Source organism: Phasianus colchicus, chromosome 4 (assembly GCF_987193195.1).
Source record: "Phasianus colchicus chromosome 4, bPhaCol1.hap1.1, whole genome shotgun sequence".
NCBI lineage: Eukaryota > Metazoa > Chordata > Aves > Galliformes > Phasianidae > Phasianus > Phasianus colchicus.
This window is the reverse complement of record NC_143439.1, coordinates 65,952,549-65,979,343: the sequence shown is the minus strand read 5'-3', so window position 1 is coordinate 65,979,343 and position 26,795 is coordinate 65,952,549. Positions and strand designations below refer to the sequence as shown.

General features: G+C 41.4%; 1 protein-coding gene and 1 long non-coding RNA gene across 5 annotated transcripts in view; one reads left to right on the top strand and one right to left on the bottom strand.

The window, feature by feature from the left end:
• The window catches only part of CTBP1 (C-terminal binding protein 1), a 219,733-nt gene that overhangs the window by 122,358 nt on the left and 70,580 nt on the right, over positions 1–26,795 (bottom strand). The window contains exon 1 of one of the 3 annotated variants that reach the window (XM_090139785.1): positions 10,524–10,638. The exons of the other annotated variants lie outside the window; for them this stretch is intronic. Coding sequence (XP_089995911.1) covers positions 10,524–10,530 — 7 coding nt within the window. The 5' untranslated portion in view covers positions 10,531–10,638. Of the gene's footprint in view, positions 1–10,523; positions 10,639–26,795 lie in introns of those variants that run through there. 3 annotated transcript variants of the gene reach the window in all.
• Positions 10,246–14,348, top strand: LOC116225728 (uncharacterized). 2 transcript variants are annotated; one of them, XR_004166145.2, is made up of 2 exons: positions 10,246–10,385; positions 11,655–14,348. It is a non-coding gene; the product is annotated as an uncharacterized LOC116225728 (long non-coding RNA). The 2 variants fall into 2 exon arrangements; XR_016466245.1 differs by having other exon boundaries at positions 10,268–10,385; positions 10,981–14,348.

The following is a 26,795-nucleotide window of genomic DNA, read 5'->3' as shown; positions in this document are numbered from 1 at the left end:
TTCATTTCTGACATCTCCAGGGAGACATAGGAAGTAAGAGGAAATCACCACTATTTCTGCCTCCTGGCAGGGCTGTTGGGATATCTTAAAATGGCTTGAAAAGTGAGGATTTCTACTGAATTGGATTTTTGCTTGGATCTCACTGCAGGTGAGAAGTTCCATGAAAAGCTGATGAGGCTGAGCCGGGGTTCCTCTCGCCCCAGGTTAACTGCACTGCTAACTGCCTCTCATTTCCTTATTTTGGTTTGTTTTCAATCACTACATAATGAATCACAGAAACATTAAGGTTGGAAAAGACCTCTAAGATCATCCAGTCCAACCCCCCCCCACCATGCCCACTAACCATGTCCCTCAGTGTCACATCTCCACAGCTCTTGAGCCCCCACAGGGACAGTGACTCCATCACTTCCCTGGGCAGCCTGTGCCAATGCATCACCAAAAGGGACAGGAGAATTGTAAAAAGCAAGTACTTCTAAATACAAGTTATAAATAGATGCAGTTCTGGCTGATCTTACAAGCATTCTCCGTGTCTGCAGCACCCAAAATCCACGTAAGTAAACTTCAAGGGATGAGTGAGACAAGAAGTCACTTTCCTCCTGGTTTCATTCCCAGCACTGCAAGCAGACCCGTATATATGATGTAACTGTACACATACAAAAGCAGCAGCACACCAGTGAGCACTTCATTAATTAAAAGCCAGAAAAGGAAGTTTGCTAAACGAAGCAAATGTTCTTATCACTCCTATCTATATTCATTAAAACTGACAGGAAACCAAATATCACCATCTGTCTCCTTGCAATAAAGGCACTAAAAACAGCGTCAGGGTAGAAGAATAATATAAAGTTTAAAACTGCAGGTTTTCAAGTTTCAGCTTTAAGTGGACAAGAAAGAAAGTGATGTCAGGAGGTGGAGAAGAAAGGACTGCAAAAGGAATTGTGAATTTGCTCCTTGGACACCTCACCAAACACAGGGTGAGCTCTGAGATTGTTGCAGGTCTGCCATTCAGCTCAGTGCTCAGCGAAGAGATAAGCACTGCAGCATTGCTCTCCTTCTCGGAAATAACTGCTAACAAAAACAGTCGGAAAATTGCATTCCACTCCACAAACTGCAAAGTTTCGGCTGTTTTAATGCTCAAGTAAGTCCCAGAAAGCACCCTGGTAGTTTTATTGCCTACTGACACTCTGTGTTTGGGCGTACAAGAGAGCAATTTTTTAAATTATTCCCGTAATTGGATTTTGCTTGCAAGTCAGCCACTCGGCATAAAAAAGCTGAATAAGATTTCATGAAAGAAAGAACGGCAGAGTTACTAACTTAGACATGGAAAAAGCACTACAGTTCCCAGCAGCAGCTGCAGAGGTGAACCGAAGGTCGCTGATTTAAGGCAGTTTCCAGCAGTTCTGCAATCCCTGCCTTCCAGCAACTGCAGTCTTTTGCATCCTACCTTCCAGCGATTGCAATGTTTGGCACCGCAGGAGAAAAAGCAGATCTTTAAAGACAGAAATGAACTACTGTCAGGATTTTAAACAGTTGAGCCCTTGGAACACCATAAGTACGCACTGCTAACTCAGCAGAATGCCCCATCTGCATTTTGCATAGCAATGACAAGTGCTTCCAGTTCACTTCCACGGTGCAAAAAAACACTCGCTCTGCATTTTCCCTTGTTAAGACTAAATAAGGTTAAAGTTATTTAAGGCTGAGATGAACCCACAAAACAATTCACTGCCACCCTGGGTACCAGGGCACATACGGTGCAGGGCAGCTCCTGCAGCACCTCCAGGAAGTGCAACTGGGCTGGGATGGGAGGAGTGATGGAGCCAACAACCAGATCGAAGAACAATGGACTTTTACCCTCATGTTCCCCCAGACCGGTGCTATTTAGAGGTATATACATTTCTTTTAGTAGTTTAATTTTCCTTCCTGCAAACAATAATTCATACGCATAAAAAGGCTCATTAATATTCCATGGGGATGCTTTTTCAGACTCAATACAATTACAACAGAGCAATTACAATTCTTCTGTTAATACTTCAACAATACTAACAGATCCATTAACAGCCCTGCATAAGTATGAGAGACATTAAAGAAACAACTTCTGCTTACTAGAGAAACCTCAACAAAATTATACAGGGTAATAATGTCTCTGTGTAAAAAGTTAATGTAAACCAGTGCACAAATTGGCCATCAGTTTCCTCTTTGATTCTGAGGAATCTTTTTTTAAAAGCTAATCAATGAGGATAACAGAATAGCAAAATTCATTAACCTCAGGATAAAATTCAATGGTAAATTCTCTAGCATGTTAAATTTAAGGCAGGTATGTATAGAGATGCAATACATCCAACTGCTCACCCATCCCATTGAAAGCATCTGGATGTTCAAAAATGAATTCCGAAAGCTTGCAGGCAAGTGCTGAGCTGAGAAAAGACAAAACCGTCCAAAAAAATTTCCTCTGGGTGCTTTCAGAATGCACCCTCCAGACAGAAGCTGGAGGATTTTTCTCCTAAAGAGGGCTGTGTCACTTCTCAGATGAAAGAAACAATTCCTTTGCTGGGTACACAGCCACCGATGAAGCTGTTCGTTCTATAAGCTACAAAAAGAATACAGAGTTAACCTTTAAGCTCTTCTTCCTGCAGAGCACCCACTTCTCTCTGGTTGCACCAAAGCTCTTGTGCATAGGATTATGTCCAGTGTTTAAATTCAGGATGCTATTTTCTCCTTTTGTACTCAAATGCATCATGCCCTCTTCAACCCAGTACACGAAGTAAAACCCAAATTTGTCAGCTTTGACACTCGTTTGCAATGTGACTTATCATGGTGAGCAACCACTGTCACACCCCCTCATCTGTACTGCTCCTGAATTCACTTTACAGTTAGTAACAGCTTCTCTTATAGCTCAGTAAAGCTAAAAATGTCCTGTAATGTACTGATCATCATGCTTGCTGCTTCACAGTATTAAAAACCAATTCAAGTCCACCCTAAACCCACCTTTTAATCTACACAAAGACAAAATAATGTATTACTATTTACATTTCTCCAAGTCTTTTCAAGTCACTGTGCAGATGGCCTTACCAGTAATGTCTGCAGGAAGTTGGGGCTGGTTTGCCACACACCAGAACTCAGCACAAATACAGAAAAACCAAACATGAATGGACCACGTTTGAGAGAAGCACAAAAATCCTACAAGCCTTCAACAAAGGTCTGCAGAATACCTTTCCTACACATACAGCACTTCCTATTCACTGGTTTGCATGGACTTGTGTTTACAGACCAAGAATACTGCAGAGCTTGTACGGGTTTCTTTGATCATCGCCATTCCCTTACTCCATAACAGAGGCCCATCAACACCATAAGCTCAGCTCCATGTGTTTATTTGCTCTCACTTCACTCCACTTTACACATCATGCATTACTTTTCATGTTTTTTTCCACCTCTTTTATCCTCCTATCAATACCATGTTCCCTGAGAGAAAGACAAGGCCGTTAAGTGCCACACAACTGCTACCTCAGCATTATGGATTAGGAAGCTGATTCTGACAGTACAAAAACCACCACAAGGCAACCCTCCCTTCAAGGTATGCCATGTTCTGTTCCAAAGTCATTTTCCCAGAGACACAGCAAAACACTCAGGTTCTTGGTTGAAGGCTGGAGGAGAAGGCTGTGGGTGTTTTAGAAAACAATATTAAAGCTTGATTACCAGATCCTCAGCTTTGGCCACTGGAAATCCCCGCTTCAAACACCAAACTGCCATTGTTTGATTCGTTCCATCTAAAATTTACTTAAAAATAAAGATTGCAAGGAAATAGCAGGAAGTTCCCTCAAAGAAAACAACAGGGGCTGACACACATGGCTGCACACACACAGGTTGCTGCCCTACAGCAAGTGGGGTTTGGGGGCTCCAATACACCATCAGTAATTCAATAATCACATTTATTTCTCTTTACCATAAGATGAACACAATTTCTAGGACTGGCTGCTTGTTTACATCCTTTCAAAAGATCTTAGTGAGCAAAAAAAAACCCAAAACACACAACGAGGCGCACGGGTTCAAAATGTGCAGTAAACACTTTTGAAAGCAATGCTCTCATCTGGGAGAACTGCAGCAGATGTTTATCAGGAGCTACTGCAACAGTTAATCCAGCTTCCAGTCAGATTAACTCTTTGCTGTTAGAAATGAGACTTGTTGGGCACGCCGTCTGCAGCACACAACGTCCGCTGCTGCTGACAACAAGGAGTTAACCAAAGGAAGTTAAAAAACAAGCTCCAAAGCCCGACCAAATAAACCAACGTCTGGCCCAAAAAGATGAACAGGTGTATGTGTGGGTGGGAGTGTGGGGGGAAAACATTGAAACAAAGCCTCCACTGACATTCTGGTCACTGAGGAGGGTACACTGGAGATGCGTCAAACAGTATTATTTGAACAATTCAGCAAATAATGGATTATGGATTTTTTTTTTTTTTTTGGAGAGGACAGGAATCACTGTTTTTGATCTTGGTTTCCGAAGTGCAGTACTAATGCATCGCAGCAACAACTCGGTGGTTGTTCTATTTAAAGATGTTATGAGTAAGAATGAAAATCGGAAGGTACCAAACTGGATCATTCAACAATAATTCAGCAGCTCAGAAACAACACAGTATTTCAAAATACTAACACGGTACTAAAAATCTACCTTAGTGACATCACATTACAGCGGACTAAACTGTTTTTCTCTTTTATTAAAACTGAATAATTTAATGGCAGTTCATTTTTGTTCATGTAACTAATTATAGAACCTATGGATGTAAGCTGGTTTTTACACCTTAAAGGTACAACTGCAAATTACATTGTTGGTTAAAGCAGGAATCTTTATTTCTTTATGGGACCACATTCAGTCCACATGCACAACCTTTCTCAAAGGCAAGCACTGGGCTGATGGGTCACAACCCCTCAACCATTCCTCCCTGCTTCTCATTTCACAGGAGTTTAATTTTGGCAAAATCATGGAGCACTCGTGAAAGCAGAGGGAGAAGTTCTGCCTCCCCACTACCATCCCAAAGACAGGGAGCAGGAAGGGAACCGCTCCACAGCCATGCTACCCTCCCCTGCATATGGGATTCTGTGATTTCAGCTTTGCCCCTGCACACAGATTTCAGCTCAGGCAGGCATCTTCCAGCTGCAACAAAAGGAGAGCAGGTCACTCATTCTGCAAACTCTGCTCATAACTTCCTTCCAGACTGAAAAATATATGTTTGTTATTTTGCTTGCCTAAACAAAGAAAAACAAATATCGCTTTGTCAAGCATCAAGACAACCTACAAAGATTTTGTTTACTAATTGTTAGGCTGAACAATAAACAAATAAACAGCTTCAGGGAGTCCTTATGACCCTGCAGTATCTCTGTTGCTGATGCAGAACGGGTCAGAACTCTTTTTATTTTTGGCATTTTATTCTTGGCATTACCCTCAAAGAAACAGCAAGGATTATCAGCCACTTTGTGTCTGATGCAGAGATCACTGCTATTTATTCACAGAAATGTTGATCAGTACTTCTCTGGTTCTAAATAGAGAGGTGACCACGCAGCCACGTGCCACCAATACCTTCATGCCTGCATGGAGACCACCTGCATTCTGGCTGCCTGCTTGTTTGGGTTTCTATCTCCTACATATCAAACATCACGAAACCACACATCTAATATCATACACCACCAGAAGGTTCTGTTTCTCATATTTTTGGCATTCCACAGGAAAATACTGACACTCCATTCTGTGAGTCCAACCATGAGTACCTTTTGTTCATAGCTTCAACATTGATGGTAAGTTTTGCACATTAACAGTACGAAGTATGACTTAAATCGAACCTTAAACATAAATGTTATTTAAACAGGTGAACTGGAAACAATGATTTCAATAATTCCATTTTGCAAATAGAGTTCTCTAAAAGAACTGTTTGCTTTCAATGGTTGTTAGCTCTTGCTGAGTAGGGAAATAAACTACATACATCTACTTAAGTAGTTATGGAGCTTAATATGCTCTAGATGTTTTATTTTTACATTTTATTAAGCAGACAATTTACTAGGCAATTATTTTTTTAAACGTGATTCCTAAGCGCTTCAGAAATATTTAATAAGTCTTAAAGCACCTTTTATCATGGCGATCCTTCCCATTCTCTAGAAGGCCAACCCAAGGCTTGATTCTTCTTCCACCAGACCAAATAAGCTCCAGGATAGCAGGATTGCTCTCCCCTGTATCAATCACCACCCGTTGCATGGAACTCTTCACCCTGGCTCAGCAATGAGAACAATTTGCACCAGCAGGGAGAGAGTCAGCAATGAAGGCTGATTGCCAGGAGGCAGCAGAACATTGGAAGAAGTGCCGGTGCAGGAACAAGGAGGTTTTGCTGGGTGCTTTTATCAAGATGCCAACTTCACATTAATCTTTATGAGACTTTGCCTCATAAAATTCTGAAATAAAAATAATACACAGAAAACCAACTGCTGTCTTTCACAGGAACGTGGCTCACTTTGGGCTTCAATTACTCTGCCATGAGTAACAAGTTCAATTTAGTATGAACTCAAGGAAAAGGAGTTTAAAAATACATGCATACATCTCAAGCATCCATCAGTACAGCTGCCTTTATGCTGCATCTCTCCTCTTTCTGCCTATATACTACTCCATGTCTAACTGAATCATCATGCACCAATTTCCAAGTTGTACAATGCCTGATCTCTGGCTTGAGCACTCGTTCCTTAATAATGTGCATCAAAATCTGCAGCGTGTTCTGCCAACAGTGCTTGTCATGACTGTCCCAGAACGATTCCCGAGCACTGAACACTGCACAGCCAGATGTGCAGCCAGACTGAGGATTTACACATTGCACAGCTTGTGCCCTAAGGGACAGAGCCAGATCTAAAAAGCTTCTGAGTCAAGACGGGAGGTGTGCAAGAAGCAGAAAGAGAAGTACAGAGTGAATTTTAAGTCTTTTAATGGTCTCTCCCCATTATGCCTATTCTTCATTCCTACTAAACACTACTCATGCCCCAGGCTGATCCATGATGCAAGATCCTATTTTTCAGAGAGCAGATCCATTTCTTCCCAGTTTGGGAGAGGAAGGAAGTGTGTTTACTTTGTGCTGCATTCAACCCAACACAGCAGCATTCTTAACAACACAGTGTGATGGTCTCTGAAAGGGGGGGCCTCACAAAAACCAACGGTGAAGGACGCCTTGACATTTCTGAGTGAAGTGCAGATACTGAAGATGATGCTTAGTTAGGCCACATCCCACTCATGACCATTCCTGAGCCGTGCAGCATGGGGTGAGGGGCAGAATGCAGAGTGCTGGAGGAAAACCGAAAATAGTACAGGACAAGTCTGGTACAGGTCACCTTATAAAATGCTGATGGGACAAGCACTATCAGACTTACGGAGGAAGCTTGAGGTGGACAGCCAGCATGGAGAAAGCTGCAGTTCTAATGATGAGCCCTGAAGCTGCCAGCATCCATCCTGCTGCAAGTCCTCGTCTTCAGCTTTGTATACTGAACCCAGTTGTTTGAAAGGCATGGAGCTGTGCCAGTGGAGGGCCATGTGGGGGTTAAAGACAGGGCCTGCACCAGAGGGCAGTGGGCATGGAACGGGCTGCCCAGGACAGTGGGCACAGCCCTGAGCTGCTGGAGTTCAAAGAATGTTCAAACACTGCTCTCAGCCATATGGTTTGGGAGGCTCTGTGTGGAGCCAGGTGTTGAACTCCAAGATCCTTGTAGGTCCCTTCCAACTGGGATATTCCATGATTGTATGACACAAATGAGCAGAACCCAACCACAGATTCTGCTGCCTCGAGAGAGAGAGGAGTGGGAACTGGGTAGGCCGGAGTGAGGCCAGGGAGCTGCTGGGAGAAAGCAGCCATTCGAAAACAAAACAGAAAGAAGGCTTCATACCAGAAACCATCTTAACCTCCTGCACACATTTCTCAATGCTCCCAACACCTCATCCAGCCCATGAATTAACCAGACTGAGCCGAATGGTTGTTGTGAGCCCAGCTCCTAGTGCCCCACATGCTCCCATCTGCCTGCACGAGGCAGGCTCCGGGACCAAAGGCTGCAGTGATGAAAATCCATGCTTCACACACACAGTTACTGCAACAAGAGGGCTATAAAAGTCCTTGTACCACTTACATTATTTCTCCCCTTTGAGGAACTCTGCCACCTGGAAATTTTATACATTGCACTTTGTACGGGTGGTAACGTTACAGCTCAGGAATCACACATCTTTACAAACAGTAGATTATTTTTTCTCTGTGTAATCAAAACAGTCATTTGAAAACAAACATGATGCGTAATTGTCATCAGAAGTTTTCCAGCCCAACACTGCGTGTGTTTACAGATAAAAATTACACTTCTGAAGCAAGCACTACAGCTATCAGTGAAAACTGCTGCTGTCAGTCGCATCGCTATCTCGCAGGCATCGCTCCCTCAAAGAACTCCATAACCCCTCGAGCTTTACCGAGAACACATTCTCTCTCTCCATCCAATTAATTCACTAATGGGAAAAAAACAAAAAACAAAAAACCGAACACTTCTTGAAACTCTAATCTGCAAACATTCAGTTACATAGGTAGGCAATAGATAAGGAATTCAAAGACTTTTGTAGAATCACAGAATGGTATGGCTTGGAAGGGACCTTAAAGCCTTTCCAGTTCCAATCCCCTCCCGTGGGCTGGGTGCCCCCCACCAGCTCAGGCTGCCCGGGGCTCATCCAACCTGGCCTTGAGCACCGCCAGGGATGGGGCACCCACAGCTCTCTGGCCAGGGCCTCACTGCTCTCTGGGCAAAGAATGTCCTCCTAACATCTAACATAAATATCCCCTCCTTCAGTTCAAAATCATTCCCCCTTTGCTCCCATCACTGTTTGTATTTCCATTCCAGTAAGTCTACAAGTAGATATCAAACAGACACAGAGTTACTTTTGCTGTTTTCTTGGGATGCTCTGAAAAAGTTTACATTGAGTATGACATACGTACCTTGTTTTTATAGATAGTTAAATATATATATGTATATTATATATATGTATTACATATACTTGTATATATGATATATATGCACATAAAATATGAAAACATTTTATATATATTATAAAAGCCACACTGACATGAAATCAAAACAGGATACAATGTACACAGGGTTATTTCTCCTTTTAAAAAGTCCTTACTGAGCTGCAACTAGGTTAATGTTGAAAGTACATAGTGCTTATATACATATTGATGTACTTACACATTTCACAGTTCACATATCTGCATCTCCCCTATCCACGTGCCCACAGCCACAGAGCACAAAGCACAGCAGTCTCAGCCACCCACACACCCATCTCCCATAGCACAGGGACTTAGGGAGCTCTGTGCAGCATTGCACTCTGCCTGTATGTTGTTGTGACAAACCCTTGCCTTGCAACAGGTGCAGCCCCCACTGCCCTGCAGCTCCAGGAGAGAAAAAAGGGGTTTTTTAGGCCTAGCAGCAGGCCCAGCTCTGCGAGCATCCCTGTCTCTAAGGGAATGGCAAAGGGGTTAATGGCATCAAGAGCGACAGCACCGCTCATCCCAACCCAAACTCATCCAAACCCAAACTGCTAAACTGGGGTGCTGAAACGTTTCAGTAACGATTTTATAAAAAATAACAATAATAATTATTAGGCACCGATTTCCAACCAGGCATTTTAATCTAAATTTCCCACTCTTTGCTTCTATCACCCAACTGATTACATGAATGCACCATTCCAGCACTGCTCCTGGAGGTACTGCGGTGTGCTGACATTTCTCACTAACAGCGAGCTGGAATTGAAAGCAAAGGTGGCTGCTGAGCTCACGGTGCGAAGGAAAGTTGCAGAACGCACCAGAACACATCACAGAACATATCTCCATCAGACATAACTTGTTTTTCCCCTCCATGAAACGCAGAACTCAGAAAGATGGGTGCGATTTTAATAAGGAACTTCAAGGATGGGCGACCATAAAACGCACCGCGAATTAAAAAAGGGGAGAGCGGATGCCAGGAAATAAAGCACAGCCAAATCTGTGCCTGAGATGCGCACCAGAGGAGAGGCTGGCGAGAGAAAAGCGGAGCGCACGGAACTTCCTATTTGCTATTTTGAACGGAAGGCGGACGCGCAGCGCTCGGTCACAGCCCACTTCCGACGGCCGCCAAGTGTCACCGCGGGTGGGGGGGGGGGGGTGGGGGTCGGACGGGGCGGTCAGCGAGCGCTCCATGGGAGCCGGGCAGAGCCGCGCAACGAAGAGCCCCTTCGGAAACCAAGTAAGAACACGAGGAACGGGAAGACGAGCGCGCTGAATGAGAACGCAGCACTGCGTTCCCACGCCGCCGCTCTGCGCGTCCGGTTGCGCGGCCACCCCGCCCTGCGCGCTCCGGAGGTGGGTGGATAAATGGAAAAAATTGTGTATGCGTGTGTGGGGGGGAGAGGGGGAGGGTTAAAAATGATTAAAATATCAACGAAAAGAAACGAAGCACCCCGCCGGGTCGGGCGCTGCCGGAGCCCCCCGCGCACCCACCTTGCATCCCCGCCGCCGGCCCCGCCGCGATCTGCCTCCGCCGCTGAAAATACGGAGCAGGCGGCGGCGGCCAATCGGAGCGCGCGGCGCCACGCCCGCAGCCAATGGCGACCGCCCGCCGCTGGCCGCCCGCCAACCCGGGCGCAGCTCATTAGGCGGCCGCCAGCAGCGGGGGAGGGGCGCGGCACCGCCGGGGGGTGGAGGGGGGGACGGGAACCTCCTTCCCCCACTTTTTTTTTATTCCCTTTTTTTCCACTTTTTCGTCTCTCCTCCTTTGATTCCTTCCCCCCTTTCTACCACTTATATCGGCCTTTATACCTTTATTCCCATCCCCCCCTCCCACCTTTCTCCCTTTCTTGTTCTTTCCTTTTCCCCAGTTTTTACCTTTTTCATTTTTTTTTTCTTTTTTCCCATTTTTTCCCCCTTTTCCTTTATTATTATTATTATTATTTTGAAGCACAATCGGGAGACTGTTTTACAGTGCCACTGCCCAGCTCATCTTCAGGAATCCCAACAGTGAAGGGGATGGAAACACCACCACATCCCCCAGCTACAGCCTGGGGCTCACAAGTGCTCACTCAGCCCCATTCCTTTCCAACAAAGAGATGTAAAAACTGAGTTGCTACCATCCACCCCACCTTAGGAACGCCAGCTCCAAACCCAGAGCTGTGCAGGCCACAGCTTCACTCCAGCTCACTGAGCTTTGTGCTCTACCACGACTGGGAAATCAATAGCAAAAAAAAAAAAAAAAAAAAAAAAAGAATCATTATTAATCATTATTAACTTGAGTTCAACAACTTTGGAAACAAGTATCCGCTTTGCTAAAACTGCTCTGCCCTCATCTGGCCCCACCTGCAGTGCTGCATCCAGGAGCCCTCAGCACAAGAAGGGCACAGAGCTGTGGGTGCCCCATCCCTGGATGTGCTGAGGGCTGGGTTGGATGGTGCCCCAGACAGCCTGAGCTGATGGGGGGCATCCAGCCCATGGCAGGGGGTGGAAATGGATGAGCTTTAAGATCCTTTCCAAACGCAAACCACGCTGTGATTCTATGAAAATTACTAAATCACATTCGCTGAAAACTCCTGCCCCAACAAGCCCCATTATTAATTAGCTGAGTGTGTGCTAATACAGGCTACCACACGCCGTGAGGTGGTAGAGCTGATACCGACCGAGTCCCGATGCTGACTTACAGCAGGAAGCAGCTCCCCAGCAGCTCAGCACAACGGATCTGGATGGAGCCCCATGAGCCACGCAGCCAGCAGAGCCCCCAGCCGCTGCCAGGCCGCAGTGGCTGTGACACCTCTCCCAGCCCTGGCATCTGCAGCCATCGATAAAGTGACCCAGCGAATGAATAAAATACAGATCACGAAGCATACCGTTTTATTAAAGGATAATTTTGCGATAACCAAGTAATGTGGATGCTTCCAAGCATAAGATTAAATTACATGCTGAGCAAATCTGGCGTTTTGTGATAAACTACAAAAATAGTCTTTGCAACTGAGGAAGAACGTTGCTGACATCGTCCATAAACATGTTTTATAAAGCATCACCAAGAGTAACAAAAAAAAAGTCACTGAAGTGATGGTTGGAAAATTCACTTCCATATCCACTATAATTACTTCTGAGACTTCTTGCTTTGCAATTTATTCCTTCAAATACATTGAAGGAATGTACTGCTCGGTGTCAGAAGTTAACAAAACTCTCCTCTATGCAGGCGAATATTATAAAGCCAAATTAATTCCTTAACTGATCTGACATCAGCCGTCGTCGTTATGGGAATACACAAAGATTCCCAGCACCTCTGTGCTGACAAGGAATTTAGGGAAGCACTCAAAGCCCAGTGGCACAGCCGACAGACAGATGTCTGCCATCACCATCCCCAAATCAGCCCTAGTCCTCTGCATCGCCAAATATGTCGTGCTCTCACACAGCCCTCACACGCTCACAGCCTTGCCAGCTCTTCCAAAGATTGCTCTTACAGTAGGACATCCATCATCTCCTGGAATTGTACTTTTAAGTTGCACCGCTTCAGAACTGAATGGAGTCCCTGGGTATTTTATATGCCTAAGATACAGAACTCCCACGGACTTCCCAGCTAAACACAGGACACAAGGTCTTTCCCATCCTTCTTGCTAACTAATAAGTAATGGAGGCTTAATTCTGAGACGCTGTCATGAAACAAAAATCAAATAGAGCCTAAGTGATATAAAACAGCATTTGTTTCTATTAGATCCATTATGAATTGAATTCCTGTTTTAAAACAAATGACATTTAATAATATATTAAACATGTAAACAGGAACATATTTGAAGTTATAACCTCATCAGCTCTTTCTCATGACATTCATTTTCTCCAAGGCCATCTCCACATTTCAATTTAATCGTTTATAGAACATTGCTAAGTTAATAAGCAGACATGGTACCTTAAAAATGGCTTCCTCCCTGGGTAAGCTGCTGTCTTCCTTAACTACAGCAACTTAGATTGGTAGGAAAATAAATCTGTTCTCTGGCATATTGTTAGCAACTTGAAATTTATTATAAGATGTTCTTTTTCTTCAAGTATTTTTATTTGGAAAACATAACCAATTATTCCTGCTTACAAAGGACCGTTTGTTTCAAGATTTTACAAATTTTCTGCATGGCTATCATTTCATTTCCAAAGAAAATATCCACACTGCTATGAATCTTTTCAGCCACCAAAGCACGACTACATGCAGCAGCAATGCATATTTTAGAGAAGAAGCAAACAGGACAAGTTTCAGAACTACACCCACCACCCTCAAGACAAGATGAGGCGAGAGCATTTTTCCTTACCATAAATTACCACTGCCTCCTATAAGCAATTATTTAACTTCTAAAATAGCTGCAACGCAGACAAATTACAAGCTGTAATTACGCAAATGAATCCCTGATACTATATGCACACATGCATATATGTATATCTTCATCTATTCTAAAATGCATCTGTATGCATAATGTTAAGAATTATAATCAAGTATAGTATACCAGGTCATATTTACCTTATCACTCCAGATGACAGTGTTTCTATCCTAAATATGTGAAAACCATTTCAGTAGTCAAAAATGCCCACTGCTGCTCTTCATTCACACAGAACCAGTCCCCTAACCCACTAGCACCTTCTCAGTACCTGAATGCTGGATGTATTGGCAGCATCTTGCATAGCTGGCCAGTTCTCAGCTGCTTTGGACACTGGACACTGTGCTGGACAGCACTTACTGTCTGATATCTTAAGTCACACCACGAAAACAAATTTAAATTTGAACGTTCCTGAACTATTCTGCCATGCTCTGAAAGGACACTGTCAGGTCTTGGTAGGAAACAACTCCTGCCAAAGGAGCAGGAGTTCTGCTCAGCCTCCATCACAACGAGAAGCGCTGCCGTTCTCTTGTTCATACATCAAATTTGCCAGATATTCACCTTACACACTGGACAACACGGTGGATCTCTAACATAACCACTGCTTTAAGGTCTCTTAACCTCCACACCTCTGCATATGGCTTCTTGTTTGCCCAGGGCTTGTACTAGTGCTCACTGAATTAGGGAATGACACAGGAGGTGACACCACGGAGAGGTCTAAAGGGTGGGTTAGGCAATCTCCATATGCTCAGTGGTTTGAGTATTTCTTTTATTCACTTCCTAAAACACCAAATTTACAGTATTCATCATACAATGAATATTACATAACAATGATCTCGGGTGAGCTTTTACTTAACATTACTCTTTGCACTCTTACAGGGTTTTAAAATGCCAGATTCTCACATATCTGTGTTTTCCAGGGAAATTTAATAAAAAGATGGCAATCTAATACAGTTGTCTTTTTTTCTATGCTGCTTTTCAGTGCTGATAAAATACAGAGCTACAATAAAAAGCCTTGATACTTCCTGATTTAAAGTACAAGAAAAAATGCTATTTTTAAAGTCAAAATCTGTTATAATGATGGGGATGGGGTTGGAGTTTTGGTTTCTATTTTTTTCTTTACTTACAGTGAAAATTCTGAATATTGTACATGCACATTCACATCATTTTGCAAAACTGTCAACGCCAGATATGTGCTTCTTTCTTTGAACTATCTCCCTGTGTTGTAACCTTCAGCTAAATTTGAAAATATTTTGGTAAACATAACTGGTGTTTCATGGGCGTAATTCTGAGAGCATAAGGAATTTAAGAAAACAGTTGATACAGTACTAAAATCTAAAACAGGCTTTTAAGAAATTGTCTGCTCTCTCAGCTAAGCAAGCCAGCCAGCTAACCACCTAGAAACGTGTAGCTGTAGCCCAGCCACTTCCTCCTACATATTCTTCCCAGTACAATCTTTTTGGAGCTACTGAGCTCCTTCTGAAGGCTATTTGTACGTTCTGTTGTGGTCAAATATCTATTACATGATGTTTTCCTTCTCTTAATGCATTTAGCTTATATATCTCCATACTTGTATCTCATTTACCACAATAGGTTTGCGCTCCAAAAGCAGATTGTCTCAGATACGTAATGAATGTCCATGCTTTTCCCAGATAAATAAAATAGTTTGAATAAAGCAATAGAAGTGCTAATGGTGCAACACATTTCTTAAAAGCACAGGTCTAAGAAGGATTTCATGTGGGGATACTATAGGACTATGCAAAAGCAGTCCTGCCATCCTCTTGAGCTTCCAGTGAATGAAGCATATCCATTTTTCCACCCCTCTCACCAGAATGCTGCTGTGGAATTGGGACACTCCAGAAATCAGAAAGCCACTTTTAGGGAAGCCTTGATTAAATTCAGCATTTGTTCTACCATTTTTGCTTCTGCAGCCTTTGGCTCCCAGTTCTCTTACTTTGGCTCCATACTGGTTCCCTTTTATCTAACATGAGTCTCTTTATCTCATTCAAAAAACAACAACAACAAAAAAAAAAACCCAAAAACAACAACAAAAAAAAACCCTCACACTGATAAAGCAGAAAATTCTGTTCACTTGTTTTTATACACACCACAGGGGCTGCTAATGCACATCCTGTGATCATTCAGGACTCGTTATCTATAATGAGGATCTTGTTGTAAATGCCCATTTTACAAAACTCCGCCATTACTCACTTAGAAGATACGACCTTCAATTTTACATTTTGAATTTGATTCCACTTCTGTTAGCCCAGTTTTCAAAGTCATCTCAGTTATTTCTGTACAACATCCTGATTCTCTTCTATATTTAGGATGCCTTCCAATTTTGTCATTAGCACAGCCCTGCTACTGATGCCAGGTGATGCACATTAAACAAGTCAGTCTCAATGCTCCACTGGTAACCTCTCTGGCATGCCACACATTTTAGAAAAATATTTCACTTTCATAAACAACTGCCAGTAAATAGAGCAGGAAGAAATAATTCTTTTTGAGGTCTTCTGTCCAGCTGCATCCACTCTGCTTTCTTTGCTGCTTCTTACAGCTGGAGTAGATGATCTTAGGGGTGTTTTCCAGCCCCAAAGATTCTATGATTCTTTAGGCTAAGGTAGAATGAAACTCTGCCCACAGCTGCTTGCACAAAGATGGAGGCTGACCTCTGTACCATCAACACATGATGGTGAGCAGTGTTTTCTGGATCAAGGTCTTTAGCACCACTGGGCACAATGAGGAATCAGTCTCCTTTGTGAAATCACACAGGCTTTATAGACATTTCACACTAATCTTCAAGAGGAAGATAAAAACCCAACCTCAGCTTGGTCTTCACTTCTCTGGTAGCTCAGAAGATAAAGACCTGTAATTCTTGGAAGCAGCAGACACTGATCTTTAGGAGTCTTGAATTAATTCACAGGAAGCTTCTTAGTATTCCATAAAACACACAACGCCTGCAAGTGCTGAGGGCTGAGCTGAAGCTTTTTTATGGAACCAGAAAACACCTGCATTCAAAACAGTGGTTGTTTAGACACAGAGATTCCCCAGGAAAGGCACCAGGGGCTGCTGTACACAGCCCACCTGCCTCTGGCGTGCTGGAGCCTTCACAACCTCTAAGGAATGGTTCTGCCAATAAAAATTCAGTGGCTTGCCCATTTTAAGAAGCACTGCCAAGAGCACAGGATCAAACCCAGAGCATTTGCCCATACCTGCCTCCCCAGCCCCAGCACGATCCAGCAACACCTTTGAAGCGGCCTGAGGCCAGCGGCGAGGCTGGGATGAGGCAGCCGGGCCCGACGGCCTCCACGCAGAGCGGCCTCAGAGCTGCACGTCGCCAAAAGGATGGGATTTCTGGTGCCAGGCTGCGGAGGACTCGCGCCCAGGCGTGTTCTGCGAATGCTGTGTTTTAATTACAGCTGTGCACAATCAAAGAAGACGCTCTGAAGTTTTGCAGCCGCTCGTCTGAGTGGCGTTACACAACCCTCGCTCCTGGCACACAACCTCCTGCAGCGGTTACATGCCGAAGCCGCATGCGTGCAAGGCGACGTTTCCTTGCAACATCAACAATAGAGTCACAGATACGAACTTCAGTGAGCTTTGTGCTCATTAAATCACAGCTGTTTCTCCTTGATGAAGCATTAGATCAAACATCGCTAAAACTGCCTTTGTTTGTGTACATACATACAAACACGCTTCTCCCTTTGTTCTGCAAAACAAATCTTAACAGAAAAGTGTTTATATTAAAACTAAGTAGAATTAAATGTCAATTAACAGTTTATAACAGTCTTAAGATAAGACTTTAGATGTATTGTAATGCCATAACAAACTAACAGCAGAACTGACATTGTTTTGGTTTCAGCTATTGTTTTCTCCTGGAAAGAAACTACCAGTGGATTAAAACACCTGCATGATTCTCAGCATTAACTTCTCAATTGGAAATGCACCTGAACTCCACTGCTTGCTTGTAAGAAGCTCAGATCTCCTCACGTCACTTGCCTACCTGTTCATCGCAGCTCTGCAAGTGTGAGGAAGGGTTGGCTTTCATATAATAAGGTCTTTGTAACAAAGTAACACAGATCCTAGCACACTGCAGGCAGCACCATAGGAAAAGCTACGTCAGAACTTTCAATTTTGTCCACCCAGAGTGACAATATTGTTCAATGAGGATAATACAAACCTATCCTTCAATGAAAGGTATCTGTTTGTTTCCAAAGCTGCAGGGAATACAGAAAAAAAATGAACCTATTGAAGACACACCTAGTTAAGATAAGCAATAATCAACATTCTTCACTGCATTCTACACTGACACTCTTTGTGCAGCCCATCTTGCAACATGAATCAGAACAGAAGGTTTTACATGGGCAAATCAGAAATAACAGCTTCAAATAAGACTGTCCGTCCCTATGTTCCTTTTTGGAAGAGTTTATAAGCTTCAGGAGCTCTAAAAATGCTTCTGCCAAAAAAGATAAATAGGCTTAACCATTTTTAGAAGCACTGACAACACTAATGCTTCAAACCAGACTGCACCTGATGTCCCTTTTGGCAAATACAAGACCTCTAACTCTACAAAAAGCAGCAGCAGAGATTGTTGAAGACTGAACTCTAGAATACGCTGAAGCATCCAATTTCAGTTCATTTCAAGTACAACTACATTACAGTCTACCAACATAGCTCAAAGCTAAGTTCACTTCTACATGAATTTACTTAGGAAAAGTAGCTTGTAGGAGCATTAATCCTGTGCCATGCCACCCAACTCCCACGTGCTACGCTACAAGCATTTCACTACCTTTGGAAAAGGAGATAAAGCTCGACAGCCAACTGCACTGCTCTTCTTCCACCGTGAACTCAGCAAGAAGATGGCAGCTGGAAGCAGGGCGGGCTATAAACTCCCTCCATAGAAATGTTACAGCATATGAAACATATGCTGCCCCATTGTCAAAGCTCAGTGCCTTCTTTTAAAGTTATCTGTCAAAAGGTGCAACGTATTTAAGATGACCAAAAGAAAAAAAAGAATAAGGATTTTAACTTAATTTCATCTGCAAATAGGTGCAGGGTAGGGACAAAATGCTAAGTATTTCCAGTTTAAGAGGAATATACTTCCAATCACTTTGGTGAGGGGGCATCTCTGCATGTTCCACAGATAAATGGGTTCTAAAGGCACTCTGGCAACACCTGTCAGCATGTCCCTCAACATGCCAGTGACAGGCAAGCAGCTTCCACCCTGTCCTGAAGACTCACAGATCAACTCAACATTGCAAGTGCTATGAACAAGTTTATGTTTTATTTAAACGCAGAAGAAAAGAATCCATCAAGCTTTTTTTTTTTAAAAAAAAAAAAAAAAGGAAAGAAAAAAGAAAAAAGAGGGAAGTAGCTTAACAAGGCAGAAAAGAGCTCTGTAGCTGTCCTTGGCACAGAAAAGGGCTGAAAAGCAAAAGCTATTCAAGAAGAAACTAGTTTCACCTTGTTTGAACTAGAAACTCTCTATAGGAGTTAAGCAAACAAAGTTATCCTTTCAATAACCCCAACACCTGGAGCACAAATAACCAGGCAAACAAACACATTCAACAGTACTTTGTCCTTCTGTAGCATCTCTCATCTGGGGCACCCAGGATTTTCTGGTTAACATTAGGATGCATTATTTTTGGTTTTACATTCTAACAAAACCAGAATACAGATTTGAGTGCCATGAGAGTTTATGAACTGCTCGACTTAGTCTCCACACATAAAATCTTCAGAGTTCATAAATAATCAGCTGCCCAAAAGTGGCATTTAAACAGCCCTTTAATCATATTAGGTGTCAAAAACGTCAGAACAAGAAAGCAGAAGTCATTTAAAAAAAAAAAAAAAATCACATTTAACAATAAGATCTGCACAAAACTGTGGAGGTAAAAGATTGATAAATGAGAAGCAGGAGGATGGTGATGCAAGAATAGTAATCAATCTTCACTGAAATGACTGTATTTTGCACTGAAAAGCCTTTGCAGACTTCCATGCAGTAGCAAGGCGATGTTCACAGGAACTTGTTAGGAACTTCTCTTCTCTGTAATCCAGCACTGTTTAACATGCATCCTACTGTGAGCACTTCAAACGTCCATAAGGAAAAGAGATGCTGATTATAAGACAGCATTAAAATACAAAAATAATTTTTGTTATGAAATGCTATTCTGCAATTATAGTATTGTGCTTAAATCATTTCTAAACCGTGCCTAGAAAGACTGGACATAAATCTTTTTTATTATTATTATTATTTTTAATAAAGTACAATGGGTAAGGGAGAATAAAAAAAATTACTCGTGGCAAAACAGTATTTCATGTTTGAAACACTGTTACAATCAGAACATGCCATTTGATTATATAACATCTGATAAATCAAAATCAAGAGGTAGGCACTAAAAAAATGTCAGAAGCTAAGCTATCCCCCTCATTTTTTCTTCAGACTACTTTTAATCCAATTCTCAATTTAAAAATTGCTCACTCACTGTATTTGCTGAGAACAGTATATTCTGAACCTGAATCACCACCACCACCACACATCTCCACCCACTGAAGAAGAAATCTCATTGCCAAAGTGGTGAACTGGTTGTTTAAATGCAACTACTGGAAAGGACCAAACTTCTCTTTGGTCCATTGGGCTTCTGGGGAGTAGGAGAAATAAAATATCTTCAATTTATGGCATAAGTAAGCAAAAACAAGAGGGAGCTGTGTTAAATGATTCACTAGAGCATATACAGAGATGGGACTTCACAAGGATAAGTAGAATTTTCCATATTTATAAGGTAAACCAAAAGGGATGGGAAAACAACAACAGCAACAACAAAAAAGATAGTGTGCGTGGCAAGAGATGCAACATATGAGAACACTTAAGGTTCAGTGTAATTATCTGTAATTTCTGTACTCCATTGTAACACCTACCTAACTCGTTTATCTGCTTCAAAATTTATTTAATGATGTTGTATTTAATCCAGAATAAGGGCATTAGAAACATATGTAATTTCAATCCAGGAAGAAAAGTTTCTACACACACGCATTGGCAGATATTTCAGCTGGCAATGAACATCTTAACAAAAAAAAGGCAATTTTCTTAAAGCTTGTTTCACTGTTATTATTGTTAATGTAAAAATAGAAGGAAAGTATTTCTGACAACTTCCTAAACAACTGGTGAAAGTGACATGGAAATTCCAAGTAGCTGAAGGACTCACAGCAGGCAGAGCCCAGAGCAGAGCTCCTTCCTCAGCTATGGTGTGCAAGGAATGGAGAAAAACCTTTAAGCTTTGAAAAACTGACACTACAGAACTATTTGAAATACTTCCTGCTAATCTCTCCACAGTAATTAAGGGAGTTTGGGACCATCTAATAGAAGCTGATGCATATTTTTGTATAATAGACATTTGATTTTCTTTCTTTTTTTTTTTTTCCAACTGAATTTAGGCCACTTTACAGCATAGTTCTTAAAAGAATTGTATCACAAAGGAGAATAAGAATACAGATCAAGTATTTAAGAAATATTTATAGTGTCAACAGTATTATGTAAACCAAGTTGCTATGACTCATTTTGATCTAGCCATAATAATAAAGATCTTTGAAGGGACTGAAGGGCCTATCAACAGAAAAGATGAAGAAGCTTAAAATTTAAAAGAACACCTTACTAAAGCTCAAAAGCAGAAATTGACTCACATAAACCATTACAAAGCCACAAAATGTGAGAAAAGTTGAAGTATTTCTTTCATTGCATTTTCCTAAGCTTCTCCAAAGCTTTACTGATTTAGTATGGATGAGAACAAATGCATTTCTTTGCTACTGGTCAACCAATCCATAGGAAAACTCTGTAATTTAAGGCTTTGAACATGAAAACCTGCCACTGAATAGATTTTATAGGAAAACCTATACAGTTCATGGATTATATGGATGACTATTGCTGTATATTGGCTATTTTCCTCACGAATGTCAGCAGAAGCATAAAACTGGCATCAACAAAATGATGAAAGCCACTGAACAGCAAGGATAAACTGTTCACAAGAGTTTCTCCTTCAGATTAGAAAATGTGTAAAATGATCCAATCATCTAAAGAGAGCATGTTGGTTTTTAAGGGAACTGATCAGACATGGCTGATGTGTCTGCAGGGGATTCAGGGAAGGTTGGATCAACCACAAAGGAATTAAGAATGCCCAGGATCACCATCAGAATCCACACAAGCTGCTCTATAAAAGAGGAGACTATGAAAGGCCTTGTATCTTGTTGCATACTCTGGACGTCACAGAGATTACTGTCTCCTTGGAAAAGAAATATGAAGAAATCTCTAGAGGTGTGATGAAGACACTGTCATTAGGAAGCAGACATTCTGTGCTATGCTGAATATAAGTGCACAGTATTATCCTACAGAGTATTTCATTTTGCAGACATTCCAGAAATGTAGTCTCATCCAAAGAGACAAGCACTCATCAACCTTCAAGTTTATGGGTATTTTAAAGCTTTTACTTATCTTCGTTGAAAGAATTAAAGTGATTTAATAAACTAACATACAGCAACTACTCTAAGAACTAAGCTGCACGATAGGCTGAATGAATCATTATTACAGTCAAGTTTGCTGGTAGCTTTGGATGAACACACAGCCCCTACCTATGATCTCCTGAAACCATAAGGGGCAGCTGAATCACAGAATCACAGAGTGGCCAGGGTTGGAAGGGACCTCAAGGATCATGAATCTCCAATCCCCCTGCCACATGCAGGGCCACCAACCTCCACATTTAATACCAGACCAATCACTGGATCCTTCCCAGTGCATCTCTAACATGACAAGACACTCACCCAGTGTGCTCACTCACCTCTCATATTGTACAGTCTCCATTACAGCTGAAGGTATACTACATATGTATCAACTCTGTTACCTCAAACACCTTGCCAAAAGTCATCATCTGAAGCTCAGAAAAATGTTATAGTTGTCTTGAATCCATTCAGTCACTAACAGGCCCATAAGATTTACGTGGATTGGCAGATTTCAGATTATTTGAAATGTTAATTGGTAATTAGTGAAGACAGATTTTGTTTCAAACAACAGAACTATAGATGTGTAATTCCATCATCTAATTATATGACTTCTTTATATTATTTCCTATAGTTTGTTACATATTATGTATTTGTTGTATCACTCACACAACAGTGAGTTTGCTCTTTCTAGTAAAACACAAAATTGGATCTTCTTTCATTTCATGACAGTACACAGAGATATGCTGCCTCTGTGAAAGTGCATGTGTACCTCCAAGAAAAAAAAGCTACCACTAGTTTTTAGCGTGAAGATATATTTCCTCTCAAGGTCATTCAATTAAACTTTTTTTTTAATTAATGGTTAACTGGCAGTAAGTTTGCACTATTTTAAATTACATTTTTGCACATTACAAGCCTCATGTTGAGAAGCGCAAGTATAATAAGGTTTATTATTTCTATTTCCATGCTACTCTTTGCCAAAAAGGCACAGCGAAACCCATCTGTTCTGTTTCCTGGCTGAGGTTAGACAAGAAAAGGAAACTCTGCACAGCACTATCACTGCAAGTGATATTGACTAAAGCACGGCTTGGAGAATCAAAGTGCTTCCTCAGAGTAGGCAATGATATACTCAGATGAAAATAAGGAGGAAAAACATATCAAATACAGCACACAAAAGAGATACTGACCAGGTTATGTGCAGTTCTGGAATCTGTTCTGGCAGATCCCTGAGATAAAGTCTTCAGCAGAGGTTGAAGCCTCAGGTTCTGTACCTTAGTCCATGTGTACCCTCAAATCTTTTTTTTGAAGTCTTTTATTTGTATAAGTTTGTTGTTCTTTTTTAATTTTGTGCCAGTTTATAACTGAAGCATCTAGCTAAAAAATGAAGTATATTCGGGTTGCCTTTTCTGCATTTTGTGATGCAAGAGTTCCAGTGGGGCACAAACAGTGCACCTTTTCACCTTCTCAACAAGGATGGAGAGTTTGAGGGTTCTTTTGTTGTTTGTGGAGGTGTTCTTAGTTTGGTTTCATTTTTAGTTGTTTTGCTGTTGTGTTTTTTGTTTTCACATGGTATCTCTTTATAATGCTTTAACTGCACCAACTTCCTCATTCAAGACCTAAGAATAGTTCTTTGTTTCATCTGTCAGGCAAGTAATTTGATGATAGTGTGAAGGAGCATAAGGAATCAGGATGTTGGTAAACTGAGCTGGGACAATGCAAATTGATTCTGAGAAAAGGAGGAAGAAGGCCAGCAAAATATCAGCATTAAAGGAAAACAAAAATCTACGTGGCTTACTTTGAAGTGAATGAGGTAGGCAGAATGCCCAAAACCAGTTGCAAGTTGACTATGTGGGGAAAGGAGATATCTCAGAATTGGAAACAGTTTGGTATTTAAGGTAGCACTTGTGAAACTGAAAAAGTTTAAAAACCATGACTGAAACAACAGCTGTCAACCACAAAGAAGACAGAGCTCCAAACACAGTACAGAATTATTGCAGACTGCAATTTAAAGGAGATTCAATTAAAGCATAAGGCAGCTCAACCTCTTACTGCTAAAGTAATGCCAAATCTCAAGCAGGTGTATGCAATGCAGATGCAAATACAGCAGGACTGCAAAGCCTCAGTTTAGGCATAAACGCAACGTATTCTTTCCTTCCTCCCTCTGTACTGCTTTTAGGGAGTGCTGCTTTCAGAGCTTCAGAAAGTAATGCCTACAACATTAAAAACTCAGTACAGCCATGAGCCCAAGATACATTTGGGCTCCTTTATGCATACCGATGCAGAAATCTGAGTTAACTCTCATGAGCCAGCAGGCTAACTTCCACAATTAACTGCTCTTCCATAATAAATTCAGATTCAACCCTGAGTTGTGCAAAGAGCCACTGTTAGGCTCAGATCCTTCTTACCACTTACAGCATCTAAATTAGGCACTCTGATCAAAGTAGAATTTCCACTTATGCAGGATTGGAAAGGATAGAAATGTCCAAATCATACCATCTGAATTAAAATCTTAATCACTTTTTAGATTGCTTTTCCTTCCCCGCTGATTGGGAAGCCAGCTGGCTTTTGGCTTGCCACGTCACAGTGAAATTCAGGTACAATATTGCAAAGAGTTCCTACAGCAAACAAGCAGTCTCCACATAATTTGTCAAACCTTCTCCTAGTGGATCAAAGAATGAGAAGTTATTCAGATCCCCCACAGCTGCTAAACTTGTGTCCTCACCTAAACTGCTAGCAGCGTTCATCAGCTGTTGTCAACAGTGGCGAAATGCAGGTTTGATAAGAGACATTAAACATCAGGTTAAGAAAAAAAAAAAGGCAATTTTGTATTAGCATTAATTAATTATATTTCGAGTGTGAGACATGCTGCATTGCAATAAGCCAGAAAGCTACCCTTTTAGCTGGAGATGAAATTCTTTATGTAGGCATGTTTGCTTTGGTTTCTTTGACTCAAGTTTAACTAAGTTTTGTTACATCCTGTAGATGTTAGGGGGAAGCCAAGAAGAGAGTCATACCAGCTTCGTTCAGAGCATCTCCACATCTCCACGTAGCTCTATTACTTCTTGGACTGGCATAAAAGGCTCAGCCAGGCATGACTGAGTTTACCAGGTATCCCCATTCTTCCCTCTGCTTTATCAATGCAGTAAAAAGATGACATTCTTCCAAAAACCCCAAACACAATGCTGTATGAGGGATGGTTCGTGCAGATTTTGCATGTGTAGGGATACAAAGAGTGCTTAGCACAGACACAGGTGGAATCAGAACAGTTTATCAATCTCAGTGGGTAGTCCTACAATTTTTGTAGATGCTGGTGAGTCACTATTTTTGTCACAGTCCTTATTTCAGGGTATGATCCTCAGCTCATTGCAATTTACTGGTAACTACATTTTTTTCCATCTCATGGGTATATCTCACCCTAATGAAACCACATCTCCTTTATCTATTACCCAAATCTACGGCTGTTTAGAAAGATTGCTTACATGAAGTATTGGAAGCAATCCAAAACCGATTCATTAATTCTATGCACTAACTCTCAAGCTTAGAAATCTTGGAGAACTCAGGTAGAGTGGTTCTTGTACCACTAAAGCAATAAAATTAACAGATTCCTTTACTGTTTGTTTAGTAATAGCACTTGACAGACATACAGCATTCTAACAGTCAACTATAATCCACTTATAATTTTATTACACTTGCTTCAAAAAAAGAAATAAAAACAGCACTGATAAAATTCATGTTAGAAGTAGCAGTCACAGCTGCTGTCATTTTACTGCTATGCTTAGATGCCTGATGATATAACATTTAGGTACGATCACCTTTACAAACAAAATCAATTTGTTTCAGTTTGTTTTTTTTTTTTTTAATTACTGCAAGCTAATAGAAACGTAGTCAGAAATGTAACAGATTTCCATTTGAAAATTCCTAAGTCTAAAAGAATCTGTCCTTTACGCATGATAAAATCTAGTGACACAGCAAAATATTGCTGCTGCAGTGTCCTCAAGGTGTGCCCTTCCTGGAGTCCTGCGCTGCCTGCTCAGATGTGCTGCAATAATCCATTAAGTAAAAATCATTTACATGCACAAAAACAGCTCGACTGCTGAATCACAAAGGAAGTATATAATAATTAAACTTTATAGCTTTTTAGCTTGATAACATTATTATTTTCTTTCAAATTTCTTCTGTAAACATGTTTCAATTATTCCTTAATAGATACAGCTACTTGGATAGGCAGATCATTAAGTAGTATTATTCTGTAATAGTTCTGTGTTGGTGTTTGTTTTTTTTTTTAAAAACTGACTTTCCACCTTGCTGTAAAAGCAATAACGAGTTAAACTTCAGACAGTAAAAGTATTACTGTCATTTCACAGCCGGGGAAACAAAATCAGTGGTAATCTGCTTCCACGAGGACTCCAAGCACAGCTGGGTAAGCCTTGTTCTGATTTCCCAGATCTATAAGAACATTCCACACTGCTTCAGGAGATCTGATCACAGATTCCTTTCATGCACCATTCTTTATTTCCTTTAAACACTTCAGCAATTCGGAGTTAGTGCAAAGAAAAATTGAAAGTACTCTCTAAAATTAGTATTTCTTAAAAGACTTATAAAATGCATTTGAAGTTATTAAAAGCTGTGTTATTTCCTGCACAAAAAACCTACTGGAAAGGTATTAAAGTGCACAGCAGCAAATATTAGAGATCCCAGACAGTCACATGCTGGGTTGGTGAAATGGTACCAATGAGGGGCACCATTCCCTTACTTTTGGGCTTTAACAGTGCCATAGAGGGAAGCCTAAGGAATGGGAAAGAGACCCTATGGAGTTGTACCAAGCTTGTACATGGAAAGGAGAACCTTCTGCAACCAATGGTTTCAGATCAATGGTCCATTTTACTTAGCATCTTTTTCTGATGCTGGATTC